This window comes from Sciurus carolinensis, chromosome 15 (genome assembly GCF_902686445.1).
Source record: "Sciurus carolinensis chromosome 15, mSciCar1.2, whole genome shotgun sequence".
NCBI lineage: Eukaryota > Metazoa > Chordata > Mammalia > Rodentia > Sciuridae > Sciurus > Sciurus carolinensis.
This window is the reverse complement of record NC_062227.1, coordinates 2697450-2717325: the sequence shown is the minus strand read 5'-3', so window position 1 is coordinate 2717325 and position 19876 is coordinate 2697450. Positions and strand designations below refer to the sequence as shown.

Sequence of the window (19876 nt, the reverse complement as noted above, 5' to 3'; positions counted from 1 at the left end):
CAGAGGGGGAAGTGGGTCAAAACGACCCTTACCTAGGTACAAACTAAAGAATGGTTGCTAATATCCACATAATTACTGTTCACATGGTACATTGTTTAGGAGCAATAGGAATCAAAAGAGAGCAATTCCTTAGTACATAGGAGTTGCCATTGTATATTATTAAACATGTCACACCAAGTGACTGATGATGGGCACAGAGGCGGGGTGTTCCCATGGGAGAAGCTTATTTCCTACATAACATGGAGTTTCAGAGCAAAAAGGAGTCTGTTCAGTCATTTCCCTTAGAGTCTGGCCTAGAACATTCTCATGGAGTCAGATCTGTCAGCCCATCACACTGGCAACTGGAAGAAGCTGAGAGGCACAGGTGGGATGGCAGTCATTCTTTATTTGGAGGTGGCAATAGCCCTGGCCGTCCCCAAGTCCATCCCATGTAACCTGCAAGCCATTTCCGTAGGCCTTCTACATATGCAGGCCAGACAGAGAAGGTTCACTGCCAAGAGGTTCCATCGGAGGGTACATGCTCATGGCAGACGTTTGTGACCTCGAGTGCACAGGCTGCATCAGAGTAGACCTTGGCCATGCTCTGAAACAGCTCAAGGGGGCGGGCAAGGGAGCCTCTCTGCAGCCATGGCTGCCCTACACCCGGAGAGGGTCTTTTTTAGATCTTACCTATTTGATGTTCTAAATGCCTCTTATACTGGAATTTGATATTGTTTCATTGGGGGTTTCTGCTCTGTCCCGCATGGATGAGAAAAGGGTTAACTGCCAGAGGACGATGTTGGTTACAAATCAATCAATCACCCAATAACTGATCTAACCGATAAACACACAAGAGCCAATACTCCTTTTAAATGAGAGGGTGTGACGGGTTGGACCACACCAGATCTGGCCTCTAACAACATGGAGTAGGTCATACAGATAAAGGGGCCCTGAACGGGAGGGGCTTCTTCTGTAATGAGCAGGAAGGGGTGGAGTTAGGGGAGCCATTGTGCTCAGGGACAGCACTCCCACAGTGCCACATACTCCCCCGCAATCTGGGACAGACCTCTGTGTCTGCCAGTTTTAGAAAGTCAGACCTCTGCGTCCTGAGGCTCAACCTGGTCCGATTCTGCTAGATGAGGACGGCTTCCCACAGTTTCAGTAAGAAGTTTGTGTATTCCTTTAGTTTGTATTTTGGTTCCTTCATGTTTACCAATGATTCTTAGATTTGGTCTCTTGATGTTATCCCAGATTTCTAGAATATTCTGGTCATGTTTTTCTAATATCTTTGCTTTACTGTTCATTTTATTTTCAAGATTACCTACTTGGAAGCCTGAGAATCTGTCTTCAACTTGGTCTTATCTATTGGTGGTGTTTTCAGTTGAATTTTAATTTGATTTGAGACTTTCATTTCCAGAATTTGTTATTTAGTTCATTAAGCATTTTAATTGTTGGCTTTATAAATTCTTTTTTCTGTTTCTCTTTTTTTTTTTTTCACTTTCTCTACTGTGGTATTCATGGGGTTGGTTGTGCTGTGAACAATTTGGGGTGGCTTATTCCCTTGATTTTTGATATTACTAGTAATTTTACCCATCTGCTGGGATGATTCTCTCTTCCACTTTTATGTAAGGGACTTTTGTGGTTGTTCTTTTCGGGTATACATGACAGTAGGGTATATTTTGACATATCATACATAAATGGAGCCCATTCTCGTAGTTGAACATGGTGTGGAGTTACGCTGGTTGTGTATTTATACACGAACATAGGAAAGCGATGTCTGATTCATCCTACTGTTTTTCCTATTCCCTTCCCTCTTCCTTCCCTTCCTTCCTTTCCTTACCCTTTGTCTAATCCAATGAACTTCTATTCTTCCCTCCCTCCCTTATTGTGTGTTAGCATTCACATTTCACATTTTTGGGATTGGCTTATTTCACTTAGCATGCTAGTCTTTGCCTCCATCCATTTACCAGCAAATTCCATAATTTTATGGACGAGTAGTATTCCAATTGTGTAAATATACCACATTTTCTTTATTCAGTCATCGGAACTGCACCTAGGTTGGTTCCATAGTCTGACTATTATGAATTGAGCAGCAATGAACATTGATGTGGCTGCATCTCTGTAGTATGCTGATTTTAAGTCCTTTGGTATAGGCCATGGAGTGGGATAGCTGGGCCAAATGGTGGGTCCATTCCAAGTTTTCTAAGGAATCTCCACACTGCTTTCCAGAGTGGCTGCACCAATTCGCAGCCCCACCAGCAGTGTATGAGCCACCCTTTTCCCCACATCCTCGCCAACACCTATTGTATTCTTGATGATCGCCATTCTGACTAGAGTTGATGGAATCTCAGTGTAGCTTGCAAGGGACTTTTAGTGAGTTAGTTTCTTTTTACGATTCCTCCTGGGTCAGTTGACTGCCTTGGTGTCAGTTTGAACTCGCTGTTATTGCCAGTCTCTAACACCACCTTGAGAGGAGACTCTGGGCCCCAGTCATTGCAGTTACTTCCGAACAAATCTTAAACGAATCCATCATTTTAAGAAAGGACTTGGTACTAATGATCGCCAGCAGCCCACTATTGTTGGCGCTCAGGTCTTTGAAGTACGGCCTTTCCTTCCTGGGGTTTCAGTTACCATGCCGTTTGTTTATCCTCAATCCTGACCCAAAGTGGTGCACTGGTTAGGGGAGTCTGCGTGCAGTTTCACTACAGATTTCCCTCCCTTCTTGGCAGGCAGCCCTGATGTCCCGCTCTCTCTGGGAGCCTCCACCCCCATGTGCTGGGGGAGGAGAGTGGACCTGGCCAGCCGCCCGTCCAGGCACTGCTAGGTGTGAAGGAACCGACTCCGAGCTCCCGATGTGGCCTGCTGTGCCCTGTCCCCCGGGTCAGCCAGGCTCCTATCAGACTTTGGACTGCGTTTCCAGTGCTGGAGCTGCTTGCTCTTCTCAGCTTTGGGGACTCAATTTGCGGGTGCTGAATGGCTGCTTTGGTTCACTCTGGGGAGCAGACTTCCTCCGAACCCTCGGGAGCAGACTGGCCACCCTGCGGTCCCACCTCAGACCCTGGCTTGGCTGATACACTGTCCCCACCACACTCCGAGCCCCCTGGTTGGGGGCCAGCGCTGATAGTTTCTATCTCTTAAATTGTTTCCTTTTATTTCTAATTCTTTTCTCAGGTGCCACTTCATTTCTAAATCTGATTTATGTTGTTCTTTCAGATCCTCTGTCGTTCTCTTGATGCTTTCAGCTTGTTCTGAAGTAACAGGCTGGGGATGGGAGGCGAGGTTCAGGGGTAGAGCGCGTGCTGCTCGCAGGCACCAGGCCCTGGGCTCCATCCCCAGCACCACAGCTTGGGTCTGTCCTGTGGGCCCGTCTCTGTGGCATGCTTTCGTGGTGGGGTTGCTATTCTCAACGTTTTCCTGGTAATGGCTTTGCATGTGATTGATCTTAATTCTCCCTAGTGCTCTTTCATCTGAACATCTAGAAGGAGGCAGAGTTTAGGAGCGCTTGGGCAACTTCACTTGACGTAGTCTTTTTGGACTCCTATATCGAGATGCCACAGAAGGGTGGCTTATGAACAATGAAAACTTACCTCTCACAGTTCTTCTGGCTGCAAGTCCAAGACCAAGGTGCCCGCAGATTCAGGGTCTGGTGAGGCCTGATTTCTGGTATACAGATGGTGCCTCATGAAGGAGGACCCGGGTGCTGACCTCACCAACTTCATTTCGACCTTCTCTGATTCCATTTGCCTCTTGAACTTTTACTTGCCTTTTGAACCACTTTCTTCTGCCGTTACTGTGCGTTCCAGGCCTGACTGATAAGCATCTTCATGACCAGGGACTGAAAGAAGGCTGAAGTGACCGAGGGCCTGCAGAACAGGCCACTCCTCGCTCAGACGGTCGCCTCAGGCAGCGGCAATCATCTCATGATGGAACAATTGCTCCTTGAGGGGTGCTGACCTTCCCAGAGCTGCCCAGAATCGATGCTCAGGCGGAGACCACCGGACCCTGCCTGGCCAGCACGCCCCGCTCTGCCAGTTATGCAGCCTTGCTGTGCAAGCCCCCGCCATGGCCTTTGCTCCCTTTTCTATGAAACTTCAAAGTTTCTGTCAGTCCCTTGAGGACAGATCTCTGGTCACCTGTCCTCCTCAGTGTGGCCACAGTGTGCATCTCCTCTCCCGCCCTTCCCCACTTCTCAGCTCTTGGATGGGCATACTGGGATGGCTGGTTGAGCCTGGACTGTTGGGACCGCTGGGGCTTGAAGCCTTCACCCAAGGACTTCCATAAACTCTCTTGCCATGCCTTCTTGGCAAAGGTTTCAAAGGAACTCTCTGGGGCTTATTTTATTTTATTTTTTGTGGTCCTGGGGTTTGAATCTAAGGCTTTGTGCATAGTAGGCAAACACTCCACGCTGAGCTGCATCCCCAACTTTTTTCATTTTTTATTTTGAAGCAGGGTCTGAGTTGCTGAGGCTGGCCTCAAAGTTGTGATCCTCCTGCCTCAGCCTCCTGAGTCTCTGGGATTAGACTGCCCCCATGCCTGCTCTGGGCCTCTGTACAGGGCACTAATCCCATCACGTGGACTCCTCCGTGTGCTCTGATCCCTCCCCAAGCACCTGGCTCCTGGCAGCATCACACTGGGGACAGTTTCACACGGGAACCTGGGGGATTCAAACATGCAGACTCCTCTGTTGTCTTCGTCCGTGTGCTAAAACATGGGAACCCTCCGAAGTCTCCTTCTCCACTTGGGTCTGCCCTTTCTCTCTCCTGCATTTCTCCGGTTCATTCTGTGGGATTCCTATTCCTTCCTGGGAGGCTCCCCTCCAAGAGGCGAGAGGCATGTGGTCTGGAAAGAAGGCTGGCTCGGGGCCTCAGAGTCTCACCCTGGGACGTCTTCAGTTGTTCTGTCCAGTTTCCTGGGGCAACCTGATCTGATGCTTTTACCACTCCCCCCCCCCCCCCCGGTCTTCAGGTCTGTGGGGTGCTTTATTCCCCTCTCCCACCTCACATGCTGATGCCACACCGGCCTTGTAGCTTCCCGTGGTTCAGATCACCCCCTCTTACGTGTTGGGGGCTAGTGGGGCTACCTGATGTCTTGGGAACTCATCTTGTTCCAAACGTTGTCTGTGGATTTTGGTCCTGTTACCTACTTGCTCAGTCCATCATACCTCGCAGATAAATGGTCTTTGATCCATATTGAAAAAAAACGGAAGAAAAAGAACATCTTATTGAGTCATTTTCAATTATTTGAACTATGGATTCTGCCTTGAACAAAAAATGTGAATGAAGAACAAAATCTTGGGTAATTCTCCCAAGAAAGCTGGAACAACCAAGCCACCCCCAAATAATGACCCTTAGGAGTAACTATACCAAAGTTCCCTAAACCAGAATCTTGGACAACCACTTAACAAATCTCAGTGTTTTCAAGTCATTCCATACATTTCGAGTGTGACTCTGTTGCAGGTGATGGTTCCACTACATGCTGTTCTAGAACTAAGTAAGTGAGAAACACAGGCCCTCCTCAGTTTCAGATCTGACATTGCGCTGGACACCAGAGGCAGGAAGGTCATCTGCAAATCACAATGACATACAATGTATGTTACATAAATGTCATTCACACCTCACTGCACATTGATTACAATGTATCCCCTGCCCCTGTCCTCTGTAATTTACTGAGATCACATGGTAAGCACTACTCAGGGGGAGGGAGACGGATGGAGTAGGTATACTTTTGACCCTAACAAAAACGTTGCAGAGGTCAGAGAATCAAAACTAAGTTCTCAACGCAAAGTTGAGGGAAAATAGCTCCTTGACAAGATCTTCCATCATCTTAAGCAAGAACGCAATGTCACATCAAGTTCATGAAACAAATTGGGAACAGTCCTTTACACTAAAACTGGATTCTTTTAACTTATATTTTCTTGGCTAGATGAGCTCTCATCTGTGTTTATTTTTGAGTTTCTCTTTTTCACTGTTTTTTGCACAAAGTCACATTTTTCCTTCCCTTGCGCAACTTGGTTTAGGTATCTTTTTAGGATGTATATATTTTATTTAGCTTCGATCACCCTGTATTAATTGTAAGCATCCAGTATGACAACTCCGCACATGCCTACAAGATCCCTGATGAAGCCACCCACCTCCTTCCCAATCTCTAGTGATCACTGATATTCAGGTCCACTTTGTCGCCCAAGAGAGAGAATAGGACCCACTCTCTTTCTGTGTCTGGCTCATTTCACTAACATAATGTCCTCCAGTTCCATCATGCTGCAAATGACAGGATTTCATTATTCTTTACACCTGAGTAGTACTCGCTTGGTTTAGTGGTCTTGTTTGATTTTCTGGTGATTCTCTATGAAGAGTGCAGTACCAGGTATGTTCCGTCCGGGGGCTCCTCTGATAGAGACCTTGAGACTTCTCCTGGCTTTGTGGTTCTCTTGAAATGAAGGGAATACCCCGGGTGGTGGAGAGAATTCTCAAGGGAGGCAAGGGCTCTTCGCCTCCCTAGTCCCCAGACTAGAGAGGCTCAGTGCCTGCCCACGGTGGGAGAGGACCCCCCCAGGGTTCATTGAAAGGACACAAGCAAATATTTAATATGGTTAAAATGTAAGACCGGCCTCTGGGCTTCATCTTCTGGGTTCTCAAACACCATTTCACGTTGGAAAGGACGGAGTTTTCATGACGTTAGTGTAAACTGAGATTTAAAAAAAAAAAAAAAAAAAATACAGGCCTCGGCTAGGGTGTAGCTTGAGGTTAAGAGTTCTTGCCTAGAATTCACAGGCCCGGGGTTCCATCTCCAGCACTGAGGAACTCTTTTTATTGTAGTGAATTTGACAAGTGTGGGTAATTTATTCATTTAATAGAAAATGCTTAATATGTTATTTGAAAATAAGAAATGAGGTTAAAATATTGGGGTTCATGTTAAGTTATTCTACATTTATGTATTTTCAGAAATTGTTTTCTCAAAAATTCCGTTTTACTTTAACTCATTGTTTTATAAGTTTCTTCAAATACATACATGTTAGTGGGAAAATGAATAAATGTCGACACGTTGACCACTCGGGGCTCGATTTGCCAATTCTAAAGCAACGAATTTTGTGGAGTTTACTCCGGAGGCGTCCGAATAGAGGAGGGGGCCCCCCAGACGCAAATCCACCTTCCGGAGGTTCTGGTTCGGGTTCGGTATAAGCCCGGGATGAAGCCGCAGGGGTGGGAGGTGCGGGTGGACCCGCGAGGCGCCAGGTCTTCGAACGCGTACGCGTTGTGGCCAGCTCGGGACGCGTGTTCCGAAGAGGGTGGCTTCGGTCCACCCAAGGGTGGGGTTTTTGCCTTCGTAAGTGGAAGGTCGCTCAAAAGGTCACCCAGCAGACGCTTGTGTAGGCCGGAGCGAAGGGGCCAGTGGCTTCCACAGACGAGGCCATCTCCAAATCCCTAAAGAGGCCCCTTACAACGCCCCGCCGAGGCGCCCGCTCCTAGAGGTCTGGTCTGCAGGAAGCCAGCCCCGCCTGCACCGCTGGGACAGGCTCGGGGCGCCCCGAGTGCAACGCGGCCGCCCGGCGGGGGTCCAGCCGGCTCGGGGTGGCTCCGGCAGGAGCGGGTGGCGCGGGGGCCGCCGTTGCGCAGCGCGCGCGGGCAGCTCGGCGCCGGGGCTTTTCTCCAACCGGCAGGTCCTGGGCCGACGCCCCCCGGGCGCGGCGCCTGGCCTCGCCCTGCTGGACGTCCGCGAGGCGCTTCCTCGCCCTCGGCGACCTCCCGAGGTCCCGGGCAGCCAGCCCGCGGCTCGAGCAGACGCGTCTCGGAGGCCCTGCGAGCGGCGCGGCGGAGAGTGCGTTTCCCCGGCCTGGATCCACCCTGCGGGGCGCGCGGGGGGGGCGCGCGGGGGGCACGCGGGCGCCGCGCTGCGGAAGGCGGAGCCGGGCCCGGCCGGCGGGCGGCTCCGGGCTGGGTGTTCGGGGCGGGGCGGGGCTGGGCGGCGGAGGCGGGGTCCTCGGCGACCGTGGCTCCCGAGGCGCAGCTGCGGAAGCAGGAAGCCCGCGAAGGCTCGGCCCAGCTCCGAGGCCGCCCTGCTGGGACCGCGGCGCCGGCCCAGCCGCCCGGGTTGGTGGAGGGTGGGCGGAGGGTCGCGAGCTGGCCGTGCTCTGCCCTCGGTGTGCCCGCGCGCGGCCAGCGCCCTGGGTTTTTGTAAGTGTTCTAGAGCCCGGATCAACTACAAGGTTAATTGCTATTTCTTATCACTGCAAAATGGAACTTCCTGACCTTTAGGATCGCAAATTAACCTATTGAAAAAACAGCTTTCTGCAATGAGTTTATTTGCTGGAAAATCTGGGTTACTAAAGGTCATATGTTAAATTGTAGGGGCTTCTCGCTCTGTAGTTTATCCATGTAGATTTAGATCGAAGAAAATTGGCCTTATTTTAAAATAACACTTAAGATGGAAGATTTCACATGCAAATAGCCATCGAAGAGATTATGATAATAATGTATTTAAGATAATGAATGTTAGTTAGATGTCGGAAACGTCTCTCTAACAATGAATAATTAAGAGAAGAAACTACATATTTAGTGGTATTTAAATGCTCCCCCCCCCCCAGGCTTTTTTGGGGTAGAATTTGGATATTTGGATATAGTATAGCTTTAGGGTTAGAAGTCAGTCCATGGATACAATATTTTACTTTCATTTGCAGCTGTTATTTCTATGTGCTGGGCAGTACAGAACAATGATGTGTATGTTTTATGTATGAATATTTTATAATTTGAAAGACTTAGTTTTTGGTGCTGGGGGTGGAATCCAGGACCTTGTGCAAAACGCTTTACCACTGAGCTACATGGTGGGGGCGGGGGAAGGCAGGAGATGGGAAGGGAACCTCTGATCTGCAAGCTTTCCTTTATTCTGCAACCAGGTCCATCATCAGTGAGGCGCAGGGAGGGCCCATTTTCTGTGTATGGAGCTGGCCCCCCCAGGTTACAGAAGAAGTCTGGGCTTTATAGTTTCATTGGAGACTGTGGACGTGCAGTTTGGACAGTCAGGGGCAGGTTGTGCAGGTTAGAACTTTAACTTAGGAAGGTGGTTGTAAAAAGGTTGAAACGCATTGCTATCTGGAGAGACAGGAGTCTCACATCTGCCCATTGCTTTTCTTTCTCTGGGATCCATTGTTTCCCAGAGTCTTGACATTTGCTGTGCCTCCATTTAGGGCTGCTTTGAGATGGGGAAGGTCAGCGTCCAGGGCCCAACATTCAGTATCCGCCCCTTTCCTTCAGGGCCCGTTGTGGTGAGGAAAGGATGTTCTGGGAGGGTAACATTTGGCTAGTTTCCCCTCCCTCCTCGCAAGCTGCGTCTCTCCTCTTTCCTTGGGGGGCTATCTCGTAGGAATATTAACCCTTTGTGAATTACTTCATTCCTATAGTGGGTGTGTACTCAGCGATAGATAACTCTGTCTAGGATAGGGAGGAAAAGTGATCCTGTTTGAGAGAGGAGGAGAAAGAAACACGTCCATTTTAAAATAAGTCCCAGTGGCCGAGCAGCAAGGGCTGTATGCAAAGCATAAAGTGGACACTGTTACCTGCCAGTCATTTTCCATGTCTTCTCAGCTGTGTTTAATTTCAAGGTTGGTCAGGTTTCTTGACAACATTTCACTAAATGAAGATCACTGAGCAACTAAAGGCATATTTTTCTGTTTTATTTCAGATAACTGATTTCTGCTTTGGGGAGCAGATGCCAACTTAGGACCTTCATTCCAGCCTCTCTCTGCCAGTAGCAGTCTTTAGAAGGTGAGGTGATTCAGCCATTCTCCTGGAAGGCCAGACTCCCAAGACTTTCTTCCTCCTCTTCTCCTCCTCCTCCTTTTCTTCTTTTCTTCCTCTTTCTCTTTGTCTTCTTTAAATAAGAAAGTAGTGGATTTAAAGGCTGGGGATATAGCTTGGTGGTAGAGTGCTTGCCTAGCATGTTGGAGACCAAGGGTTGGATCCCCAATACTGGGGGAAAAAAAAGGGGAGTAGATTTAGATTAAAAGGAAGCCCTCACCACAGGACACTGTTAGCTTTTTGGATGGTGTGTGGTGACTTGTCTGAGTTCTGCAGCTGAGACATAACAGCTGGGATGTGGACTTCCAAGCTGTTGGATCCCCAGGGATCCCCAGAGGAGAGAACCAACGTTACCCTCACTTTTCTATTTTTAGCTCTTTGAGAAAAAAGTTCTCTAAAGAGGCTCAAGGGAGGATTGCCCGCTTCCCTCAATGGCTTGGTGAGTGCATCAGCTCTTCCTTGGGAGGGCCACATGCTGGTGAAGGGCACCTGTTTGCCAGCCTTTTTGTTTTTCCAGCCCTGGTAGTGGAACGCAGGCCTCGTGCATCCTAAGCCAGTGCTCCACCTCTGAGCCACATGTCAGCCCCTTCTTACGAGTCTTTAAACACTTTTGTCAAAGGCAGAAAGAGTGACTTCCTTCCCTCCTGTTTTATGACTGTGGGCCTGTAGGATTTACAGACGGGGATAGAACACAAGATGGGCACATGTAAGCTTGTGATTCTGAAAAGTTCGGTGAAATGAGACCCATCATGAGCCGGGAAATCAGCAGACTGTGGTGAGCGCCATGTGCCTGCTGTGCCCTGGTCACAGCGTTCTGACCTGGAAACGAGGCAGCTGATGGCCGAGGGCAGGGAGAAGCACCTTCTGTATCGTGACCAGTACACGTGGACGCGTGTTTCTGTAACGTGGATGCGTGTGTCCTGCACACGTGGATGCGTGTGTTCTGACATGGAGCAGAGGGTTCATGGGATTGGCTTGCCCTTACTGTGCTTTCTATGGTATTTTCTGTTGTTATTTTAGTTTTTAAAGATTGTGGTCACAAGTCATCAAACTGATTTCATAAACCAATAATGAGGCTCTAAGCTTTTTGAGAATTTCTGGTAGATGTTAATGAGGTGGGATTTTGTTTTGCTTTTCCTGTTTGTGGTTTGTTGTCTTGTGATAGCGTATGTGGTAGAAATCAGAACCTCACACGTCAGCATTCCCCTTCTGAAGAGGGTCTCAGGCCTTTGTGTCCAGTCGAGCAGCCTTGTTTACAGACCTGTCCGGAGGGGTCCAGAAAGTTACCTGTCCATGTCCAATCCTAGACCACATGAGGGGTTCAGAGAGGTGCCTCTCCTCATCCAATCCTAGGCTAGCCCATATGGGACTGTATGGACCAGATATGATGGTGATGTTTCTCTTGGATTATCATTGGGTAATAAAACTGGCAAATTGAGCTTGGAAAGTGAAAACAATAACAGTGTAGGTAATTTTGATTTTTAAACCCAAACCTGCTAATGCACACCTGTCATCCCAGCTGCTTTGGAGGCTGAGGTAGGAGGATGGCAAATTCAAGGCCAGCCTCAGCAATTTAGCAAAAAATAAAAAGACTGAGGGTATAGCCCAGTGGTAGGGCACCCTGGGTTCAGTCCCCAGTACAACAGCAAACAGACAAAGGAATCTTCTAATATGGATAGGAGCATTCATTCTTTAGTCATGGGGAGGTTGGCACATAGACTGCAGTGTCCATCCCAACCTCCTGTTTCTTGGTCCTGTGGTTTAGTGATACAGGGTGAATGCCCCCATGTTTTCCCTTTTTTTCCTGTAGGGACAGGAAGAGACCATCCTTTTGGGTCCTGGGTGCTGCACTCTATCTGCTCTGTGGAAGGCCAGACCCCTGTTCATTTAATCTCAGAAAAAGGCCCATTTTCTTTTCCTGTAGGAGCCAAACTTGGGGTGGTGCAATCACTTATTCATGCTGGGCTGTGGTGGAGATCTGCAGCCCGTGGTGTGCTCTCAGGCCTCTGGTGGAGATCTGCAGCCTGTGGTCTGCTCTCAGGCCTCTGGTGGAGATCTGCAGCCTGTGGTCTGCTCTCAGGGCTGTGGTGGAGATCTGCAGCCTGTGGTCTGCTCTCAGGCCTCTGGTGGAGATCTGCAGCCTGTGGTCCGCTCTCAGGGCTGTGGTGGAGATCTGCAGCCTGTGGTCTACTCTCAGGGCTGTGGTGGAGATCTGCAGCTCGTGGTCTGCTCTCAGGCCTCTGGTGGAGATCTGCAGCTCGTGGTCTGCTCTCAGGGCTGTGGTGGAGATCTGCAGCCTGTGGTCTGCTCTCAGGCCTCTGGTGGAGATCTGCAGCCCGTGGTCTGCTCAAAGGGCTGTAGTTGAGATCTGCAGCCTACTCATACTGTTGAGGATAGTTTGAAGGGTAGCCTCAGGAGAAAGATGATGACAGTGTAACTCAGTAGGTGAGGAACCAGGTGCAGCCCCAGGCGGTCACAGTCTTGGTGTTGTCTTCAGTTGTCCTCTTTCCACTCACCCTGATTTCATTTTGACTCTTTGGTGCCGGGATTTGAACCCAGGGGAGCTTAACCACTGAGCCACATCCATAGCCATTTTTTATATTTTGTTTAGAGATAGGGGCTGCTTAGGACCTCATTAAGTTGCTGAGCCTGGTCTTGAACTCGCGATGCTCCTGCTTCAGCCTCCTGAGCTGCTGGGATGACAGGCATGTGCCAGGGCCATCTTGGCCCTTCGAATTGAGCATCATTGCTTGAAGCCTTTTGGGATTCAGGTTTACCTCCAAACCAAGTCCTGGCACATCTGTTGTATGAAAGGATTTGCAGGACTTGGGGTAGAACTTGGTGGTTGATTGTGTGCTTATTGTGTGTGAGGCTGGAGTTTCAGTTATCAGCACTGCATGCACACTGCACATGAACACTGCACACATGCACTGCACACACACTGCAATGCTCACACACTGCATACACACTGCACACACATACACTGCAAATGCACACACTGCACACATGCACAGTGCACACACATACGCTGCACATGCATGCACACTGCATACACACTGCACATGCACACGCACTACAACGTACACTGCATACACACTGCACATGCATGCACATTGCACACACTGCACATACATACATCGAACACGCATGCATACTGCACACACATACACTGAATATGCATGCACACTGCACACACACACACTGCACATGTACACTGTATACACATCGCACATGCATGCACACTGCACACACTGCACATGTACACTGCATACACATCGCACATGCATGCACACTGCACACAAACTGCACATGCATGCACATTGCACACACTGCACACACATACACTGCACATGCATGCACACTGCACACACACTGCACATGCACACACACTGCACATGTACACTGCATACACATTGCACAAGCATGCACACTGCACACATTGCACATGTACACTGCATACACATTGCACATGCATGCACACTGCACACACTGCACATGTACACCGCATACACATCGCACATGCATGCACACTGTGCACACACAATCACTTTTAGAAAAGAAGAGTTATGTAGTTCATTTCTGTCAGTCTGCACAACACAGTGAGGTTGGGGTTGTGGGTAGGTTCAGAAGGGGTGAGCAACCTGCCTCAGGTCATAGCTGAGCGAGTCTGGCTTCTTGCCTGTTCGGTGTGGCTGCTGTCCCTGCCGCTGGGTGTTCATAGCCGACAGGTCGCGGTGCTAAAGAGGAGCGAGCTGTTGACTCCCAGAGCTCTGTGTCCTCCTTCCTGCTGAGAGGGCCACCTGCATGGGCAGGGCCTTCCTGCCAGGAATGGCTGCAAGCTCCTGCCTGCCGTCAGCAGGGTCCCCTCAGCTGTCAGGAGGGGCGGAGGGTTGTGTCTCTCTGGTTGGCCCAGCAAGTGCGCCACTTCCTGGAGGTCTCTTCTTACCATCAGGTAGGGGCGCCTTCTCATTTCCTAACGTTTGGCTTTGAAAGGTCTTCGAAAGGCCCGGTGGCCTTGCTGGTGCCGCTGCTAGGGAGGGAATGACCCTCCCGTCCCTCTCAGCTCTTCAGATGATTCTGTCCTCATTTCGTTGCCACCTCCCAGACCAGGGGCCTCACCTGGGGAGTCCCAACACCCAGGTGTGGCCACTTGCCCCAGATGACAAGTGGAAGACGTGCTGGCGAAGTAGGAAGGACTTTCGCCCTGATAGCTCTCCGGGGAAGGCAGGCACCAGGCGTCTAGGGCACCAACTCGAGCTTCAGGTGTAGATAGAAGAATCAGGGTCTTCGTGACTCGGGGTCCTGCTCAAACCCTGGTCTGGTTGGTCATCGTCCCAGGTGTGGTCCTGGAGGTCCTGAAGTCCTCACTGCATGAGGGACGCTGGTTCCCATCTGAAGATGTTCTTGCTTGGCTCCATTGGGTCAGGTATGATTGTTCCCTGTGAGGGGTCCGTCTCAGCGTGGGGCCATCTGCCTGTTCCTGGCAGCTCCAGGGCCATGACTGGGGACTTCCAGCTGCCGCTGCAGGGATCCGGAACAGGTCGTTGTGAAAGCTGGCCATCAGAGATTATGATGTCTCTGTGAATCTTGGAAACACCTCCTTTCCTCTTATCTTGATGCCTCTGGCCTTGAATGAGGAGAGCAAGGTTAGATGGGTTTAGGGCTAACCGGCTGCATGCTACCAGGTTTTAGACAGTCTCTCCTTAAGGGATCACCATGTTTTTAGGTTCAGAGTTGATCAGGAACCTGACCCAAGTTCAGATAGCAAAGAGACAGCTGCAGAGTGGGGGCCACGGCCCAGCTTCGTCCTGCTTGAGCTTCTCATCAGGCACCTGCAGACCCCCGTGCAGAGTCGGTGCCTGTAGCCGAAGCAGCCTCTCAGGCCCTGTCATGGTTTCTGGAGGAGAGAGGGGCATGCTTTGGACTTGACATTGCAGACAAGTCTACTGGGAGTAATAATTCAGTAAGTTTCAGGTCGAGGAAGGAAAGGAGTTTTGTCAGATTTGAGCAAAACCAATTTCGTCTAAGGATCTGGTGTCAGAAGTTGTCCCAGTACACATTCCTCTTTTTTGTTAAATGGCCACATTATACCAGAGAGCAGAGTCAAGACGGTTTCTCGGGAAAATCGGGATCCGCGTGTTAGCTTGGCTGTCGTCTCCCCTTCCCGCCCCTCTTCTCTCTCCTGCGGGCCGTCCCTGGCGGAGGACTCTGTGGGATAGCGTGAGGGCAGGCCCAGAGCTCCTTCACCTTTCTTTGGTAGCGGCCGGCCTCCCCATCTGTCAGTGGCTTACCTGTCCCTGTAGCAACCCTGCGGCCTGCTGAGTTGCTCATGGGCTGAGCCCTCCTGGAACCACGGTCAGGCGGAGCTCAGGTTGCCCGGAAGTACAATTCACTGCTCTGAGCCTCCACCCCTGGCCCAGGGAAGCTAGAGGACTGCAGTTCTGTGTCCCTGAACTCCTGCTGGGGCAGAGTCCCCTTCTGGCCTCCAGCCTCTCCCTCCTGAGCTGCTCACATTCTTAGTCATAAGTGCTCCAACAGGTTCTCTCTGAGGAAAAGGAGTGGGTGTGAGGAAAGAACAGTTGTCAGGGTTTCCTTCTGGTATCTGATCTTGGGACATGTGAAACCCATAAAGCATTTGAGCTTCTCATTGGCAGAATCCTAGGCTGGACCCTGTGGGGCAGCACGCCTCCCTGCCCCGCTGGTCTCAGGAAACAGGCCGTAGGGAGTTTCAGCTGCTGCTTTGGGCCTGGCTTCTTGGAGTGTAGGAGATTCTAGGCCTTTTGAAAGAAAATGAGGCATTAAGACAAAGTCGTTGCTTCTGGCATGTTTGATCTAATCAAAGCGAAGGCCATTGTGTGCTGTAAGAGGAACATCCTCATTATTCCTTAAAGCCTGGCCACACCCGTGTGGGTCACCGAAACACCTGTCCCATCATTTTTTACCCCCCTGATACTGGGGATTTAATCCAGGGTTGCTCTATCACTAAGCTACACCCCCAGCCCCTTTTAAAAATTGTTTTGACTAAATTGCCAAGGTTGGCCTCAAACTCGTGATCCTCCTGCCTGAGCCTCCCCAGGGTGCTGGGATGTCCAGCAAGTCTATGTGCCTGGTTGCTGCTTGCTTCTCCTCGGTGTCAGGCCAAGTACTGGAATCCCCGGGCGACATTCCGTGTCCTGAGCTTCTGGCCAGTCCTGGCTCACCCACTCCCCTGCCGTTTCTCCCTCTCAGACGTGCCTCTGGTTGGAAGACAGAGTTCCTGGTGATTCTGGTGTCATGGCACGTGTTGTTCGACTCAGAAAACAGAGGGAGGAGAGAAAGTTCTAGGTGGGGAAGATAAGGTCCCCAGTGAGCTTCGGGAAGGGAACTTCCTTCTCTCCGGCGCAGTCGGGGTTGCTGGTCGTGGTCTCCTTATGCCCTCTGGGTCCCTGTGGGACACTGGGGCTGTTCTGGTGCCTGAGCCCTGCAGGTCCCTGCTCCTCCCAGACTCCCACCTTGTACCAGCTTGTGGCCCTTGAAGTAGAGCGAAGCTCTCAGAGTCAGGGCGTCTTCTCACTAGCCTGGCTCTTCATGTGACAGATGCCTCCTTTTCTCTTCTTTAAGGTGTCAGGGATTCAACCCAGGGGCACCTAACCATGGAGCCACACCCCCACCCCTTTTTATTTTTTATTTTGAGGCAGGGTCTCACTAAGTTGCTGAGGCTGGCCTTGAACTTGTGCTCCTCCTGCCTCAGCCTCCGAATCTCTGGGATGACAGGCGCGTGCCATCGTGCCTGGCTAACAGACGATGTCCTTCGAGGGTGGAAAGTTCATCTAAAGTTCAGGATGAACCCAAAAACATTTTGGAAGGTTCCCCAAGAGAAGTCATTGCACATGTATTTCATACAAGACGAACATCTGGTGTTTCAAGATGACTGTCTGGTGTCCCCTAATTTGTGGGGAAAACCATTTCTGTGAAAGTTTCCAGCTGCAGCATTCAGTATCCACATTCACGAGGTAGCCCTGAGCTCCTGGCCTCTGGTCCAGCGTGAGATGAATTGCTTTGCCCATGAATCTTCACTCCTTTTATGGAAAAACTGAGTGATGTTCACGCCACAGGCAGCATATCCCAAGGGCGTAGGACCTGTTGATGGCTAAGGTCCTGGGGTGGTCATGGCGAATTCTTCTGGGAGTCAAATTGTATCTTCCCATAGGATCTCCAGCTTTACGCATCCCCCGACGGGCTTCCACGATTTCTCCAGGCTCCTCAAGTTGTACCTTCTGGGGTTGGGGCACAGCTCGGCGGTAGAACATTTGCCCAGCACGCCCAAGGCCTTGGGTCCCATCCCAGCACTGCAGAAAACAAATGAGAAATAAAGGAACCCACCTTTCTGTCCTCTTTGGGCGGAGGGCAGGGAGAGCATCCTGGCCTGCGGAGGTACCGAGACTTGGAGGGAGTTCATGTTCTTGGGAGCAGCCAGGTGTATTACGATGTGGCAGTCCAGACGGGGAATGTGGCTAGGACTGTGGGTTCGCTGCTGCTTTTAATTTACCTTTGGCAGTGCCGGGATGGAACCCAGGGTCCGTGTGGCTCGGCGAGGGCTCTGCCTGTCGGCTCTGGCCCTGCCCCTGGTTCCTTCTGGGCAGGGGGAGGCAGCCATGCCAGTGGCGTGAAGGACATAACCCATCCTCCCTGCCCTGTAGGCTCACGGCCAAGCCCTGGACGCCATCGCCCGTCCCCGGGGCTCCACGGCCTTCTCGCGGTGACCTCTTGATGGACTTGACCCGAGGCCGGCGGCTCCTGGGCGGGAGACATGGTTCTGATCCGATGGCTCGGGAGGCACGGCTGGTCGCGGAGGAGGAGGGCGCTGCTGCTGAAGCTCACGGCGGTGACCTTGGCCTCGCTGCTCTTCTGTGAATTTCTGATCTATTACTTGGTCATCTTCTGGTGCCGCTGGCCCGAGGTGGGAGCCCCAGCCCGTGGCAAACGGGAGCCCGTGCTGAGGGCCTTGTTTCTGGCTGACACCCACCTGCTCGGGGAAATTACCGGCCACTGGTTGGACAAGTTGCGAAGGTAAGAGGTGCAATCATGGAGAACTCATGGAATTCTGTAGTGGGCAGGTGTAGCCCAGGGGTCAGGCTGAGGGGCTTCAGGTTCCTCCTGTTTTTCTCTCAGAGGACATTTGGGGACATTTGTGTTTCCCTTGAACTCACTGTTCACTGAACGTCTGTCCTACAGAGGGACTTCAGGGGGAGTCAGCTCTGGCTGCTGATGGGCTGTGTGAGACTGTAGGAGTTGGTAGGGCCCCGTCCCCTGTCCCCTGTCCCCCCCAGGCCACCTCAGGCCCTGATGAGGGGCTTGGAGAAACTGGCAGCTGTGTGTGGGAGCTGGGTGCGTCCCTGCGGGAGGCAGACCTGGGCGGGCTCCCTCCTGCCTTGGTGGGGCGTGACTTGGAGACCGCTGGGATTTGCTGCGGGACAGGACAGGACAGGACGGTCAATCCGCCTCTGCAGCGTGGACTTCTGATCTTCCACCAGAAGGCCTTTCAAAAGCTGTTACTTGTGGTGAAAGGCACAGCGTCAGTCTGTCCTCTGCAGCACTGTGGGCCCATAGTCGGTGGCTGGGAGCACGCTGCCTGTTGTACAGCTCTGGCCTTTCCTCTCCAGAACCTTCCCTTCCTGACCCCAAACCTATTAAATACCAGCTCCTGGTCCCTCTCTTCCTGTCCCTGGTGACCGCTGTTCTCAAAGCCTGTGGATTTGGCTGCTCCAGACCCAGCATGCAGATGGAGTCACACGTGACTGTGTTGAGCCAGGTCCCCAGGTCCACCTTCTCCTGTTGAGCCAGGTCCCCATGTCCACCTTCTCCTGTTGAGCCAGTTCCCCATGTCCACCGTCTCCTGTTGAGCCAGGTCCCTAGGTCCACCGTCTCCTGTTGAGCCAGGTCCCCATGTCCACCGTCTCCTGTTGAGCCAGGGTCCCCATGTCCACCGTCTCCTGTTGAGCCAGGTCCCCAGGTCCACCTTCTCCTGTTGAGCCAGGTCCCCAGGTCCACCTTCTCCTGTTGAGCCAGGTCCCCAGGTCCACCGTCTCCTGTTGAGCCAGGTCCCCATGTCCACCGTCTCCTGTTGAGCCAGGGTTCCCAGGTCCACCGTCTCCTGTTGAGCCAGGTCCCCAGGTCCACCGTCTCCTGTTGAGCCAGGTCCCCATGTCCACCGTCTCCTGTTGAGCCAGGTCCCCAGGTCCACCTTCTCCTGTTGAGCCAGGGTCCCCATGTCCACTGTCTCCTGTTGAGCCAGGTCCCCATGTCCACCGTCTCCTGTTGAGCCAGGGTCCCCATGTCCACCTTCTCCTGTTGAGCCAGGTCCCCAGGTCCACCGTCTCCTGTTGAGCCAGGGTCCCCATGTCCACCTTCTCCTGTTGAGCCAGGTCCCCAGGTCCACCGTCTCCTGTTGAGCCAGGTCCCCATGTCCACCGTCTCCTGTTGAGCCATGGTCCCCAGACCCACCGTCTCCTGTTGAGCCAGGTCCCCATGTCCACCGTCTCCTGTTGAGCCAGGTTCCCATGTCCACCATCTCCTGTTGAGCCAGGGTCCCCAGACCCACCTTCTCCTGTTGAGCCAGGTCCCCAGGTCCACCTTCTCCTGTTGAGCCAGGTCCCCAGGTCCACCGTCTCCTGTTGAGCCAGGTCCCCATGTCCACCGTCTCCTGTTGAGCCAGGGTCCCCAGGTCCACCGTCTCCTGTTGAGCCAGGTCCCCAGGTCCACCGTCTCCTGTTGAGCCAGGTCCCCATGTCCACCGTCTCCTGTTGAGCCAGGTCCCCAGGTCCACCTTCTCCTGTTGAGCCAGGGTCCCCATGTCCACTGTCTCCTGTTGAGCCAGGTCCCCATGTCCACCGTCTCCTGTTGAGCCAGGGTCCCCATGTCCACCTTCTCCTGTTGAGCCAGGTCCCCAGGTCCACCGTCTCCTGTTGAGCCAGGGTCCCCATGTCCACCTTCTCCTGTTGAGCCAGGTCCCCAGGTCCACCGTCTCCTGTTGAGCCAGGTCCCCATGTCCACCGTCTCCTGTTGAGCCATGGTCCCCAGACCCACCGTCTCCTGTTGAGCCAGGTCCCCATGTCCACCATCTCCTG

At 51.9% G+C, this 19876-nt stretch overlaps 1 protein-coding gene across 4 annotated transcripts in view; it reads left to right on the top strand.

Annotated features, from left to right (window-relative positions):
* Positions 1-1030: 1030 nt before the first annotated feature.
* Positions 1031-19876, top strand: part of Mppe1 (metallophosphoesterase 1) — a 30500-nt gene continuing 11654 nt past the window's right edge. The window contains exons 1-3 of one of the 4 annotated variants that reach the window (XM_047526857.1): positions 1031-1140; positions 9655-9737; positions 17450-17819. In XM_047526857.1, coding sequence (XP_047382813.1) covers positions 17560-17819 — 260 coding nt within the window. In that variant the 5' untranslated portion in view covers positions 1031-1140; positions 9655-9737; positions 17450-17559. Of the gene's footprint in view, positions 1141-7979; positions 8183-9654; positions 9738-17449; positions 17820-19876 lie in introns of those variants that run through there. The other 3 variants (XM_047526855.1, XM_047526854.1, XM_047526858.1) reach the window with 3 other exon arrangements.